Here is a 1,352-nt window from a genome sequence, read left to right as displayed (position 1 = left end):
CAATAAATTAAATTTTAGTTCTGTATTTCTCAAAGACTTTGGGATCACTTCTTGAATCATACATATTACTTACACCTTGACTTACTGAAATGCAAGAGAGTGAAACATATTTCAAATTATCATTATAAAATTTAAGAAAGATAACGCATGCAAAGTATGTAGGTTCATACCTTGCAAAAAGCAAATACTCAAGGAAGCCTTGTTTGATTTAAACATGAATCAATTTCTGTAACTTTATAATGTGTTCTTTGCCTAATCTAATGTAACTAATTTTTGAGATGCTATAGTTTGGTTGACAAGGAGAACAAAAAACACTACCATCATCCTTAATAATCATCAGTAATCAGCAGTGAATTAACAACAGTGGCCTCTATCTGTTGCTATCAATTACATACATTATTAATGGATTGACAAAAATCTGCCAAGGCATAGATTGTTAACAGGAATTGACACCTCAGTTATTGCTGGTGTCAGACATTAATTTTGGAGAGTATAACCATGCCACATTAAAATGCATGCTGTGGATCTTGCGTCCCCGCGTGTGTGCACCTAATCTCAGCTGGTCCGCCCGAGACCCCCTGAGCGCCAACCCTAGTCCCCCGCGCGGTCCCATTTCCGCTCCAACAAGATGAAAGAAACTATCATGAACCAGGAGAAACTCGCCAAACTGCAAGCACAAGTGCGCATTGGTGGGAAAGGAACTGCTCGCCGAAAGAAGAAGGTGGTTCATAGAACAGCTACAGCAGATGATAAAAAACTTCAGTTCTCCTTAAAGAAGTTAGGGGTAAACAATATCTCTGGTATTGAAGAAGTGAATATGTTCACAAACCAAGGAACAGTGATCCACTTTAACAACCCCAAAGTTCAGGCATCGCTGGCAGCGAACACTTTCACCATTACAGGCCATGCTGAGACAAAGCAGCTGACAGAAATGCTACCCAGTATCTTAAACCAACTTGGTGCAGACAGTCTGACTAGTTTAAGAAGACTGGCTGAAGCTCTGCCCAAACAATCTGTGGATGGAAAAGCACCACTTGCTACCAGAGAGGATGATGATGATGAAGTTCCAGATCTTGTGGAGAATTTTGATGAAGCTTCCAAGAATGAAGCAAACTGAATTGAGTCAACTTCTGGAGAAGATAAAACTTGAGGAAGTTACTGGGAGCTGCTATTTTATATTATGACTGCTTTTTAAAATTTTGTTCATGGATCTGATAAAATCTAGATCTCTAATATTTTTAAGCCCAAGCCCCTTGGACACTGCAGCTCTTTTCAGTTTTTGCTTATACACAATTCATTCTTTGCAGCTAATTAAGCTGAAGAAGCCTGGGAATAAAGTTTGAAACAAGATT

General features: G+C 38.9%; 1 protein-coding gene across 1 annotated transcript; it reads left to right on the top strand.

Moving 5' to 3' along the window:
* The first annotated feature begins 529 nt into the window (after positions 1 to 529).
* On the top strand, positions 530 to 1,142 carry LOC125089235 (transcription factor BTF3-like). Its single transcript, XM_047711322.1, has one exon. It carries the CDS (start codon positions 629 to 631, stop codon positions 1,115 to 1,117), a length of 489 nt encoding a protein of 162 aa, XP_047567278.1. The 5' UTR covers positions 530 to 628; the 3' UTR covers positions 1,118 to 1,142.
* Positions 1,143 to 1,352: the final 210 nt, after the last annotated feature.

Source organism: Lutra lutra, chromosome 17 (assembly GCF_902655055.1).
Source record: "Lutra lutra chromosome 17, mLutLut1.2, whole genome shotgun sequence".
Classification (NCBI taxonomy): Eukaryota; Metazoa; Chordata; class Mammalia; order Carnivora; family Mustelidae; genus Lutra; species Lutra lutra.
The sequence above is the reverse complement of the archived record's forward strand: the minus strand, read 5'-3'. Positions and strand labels throughout refer to the sequence as shown.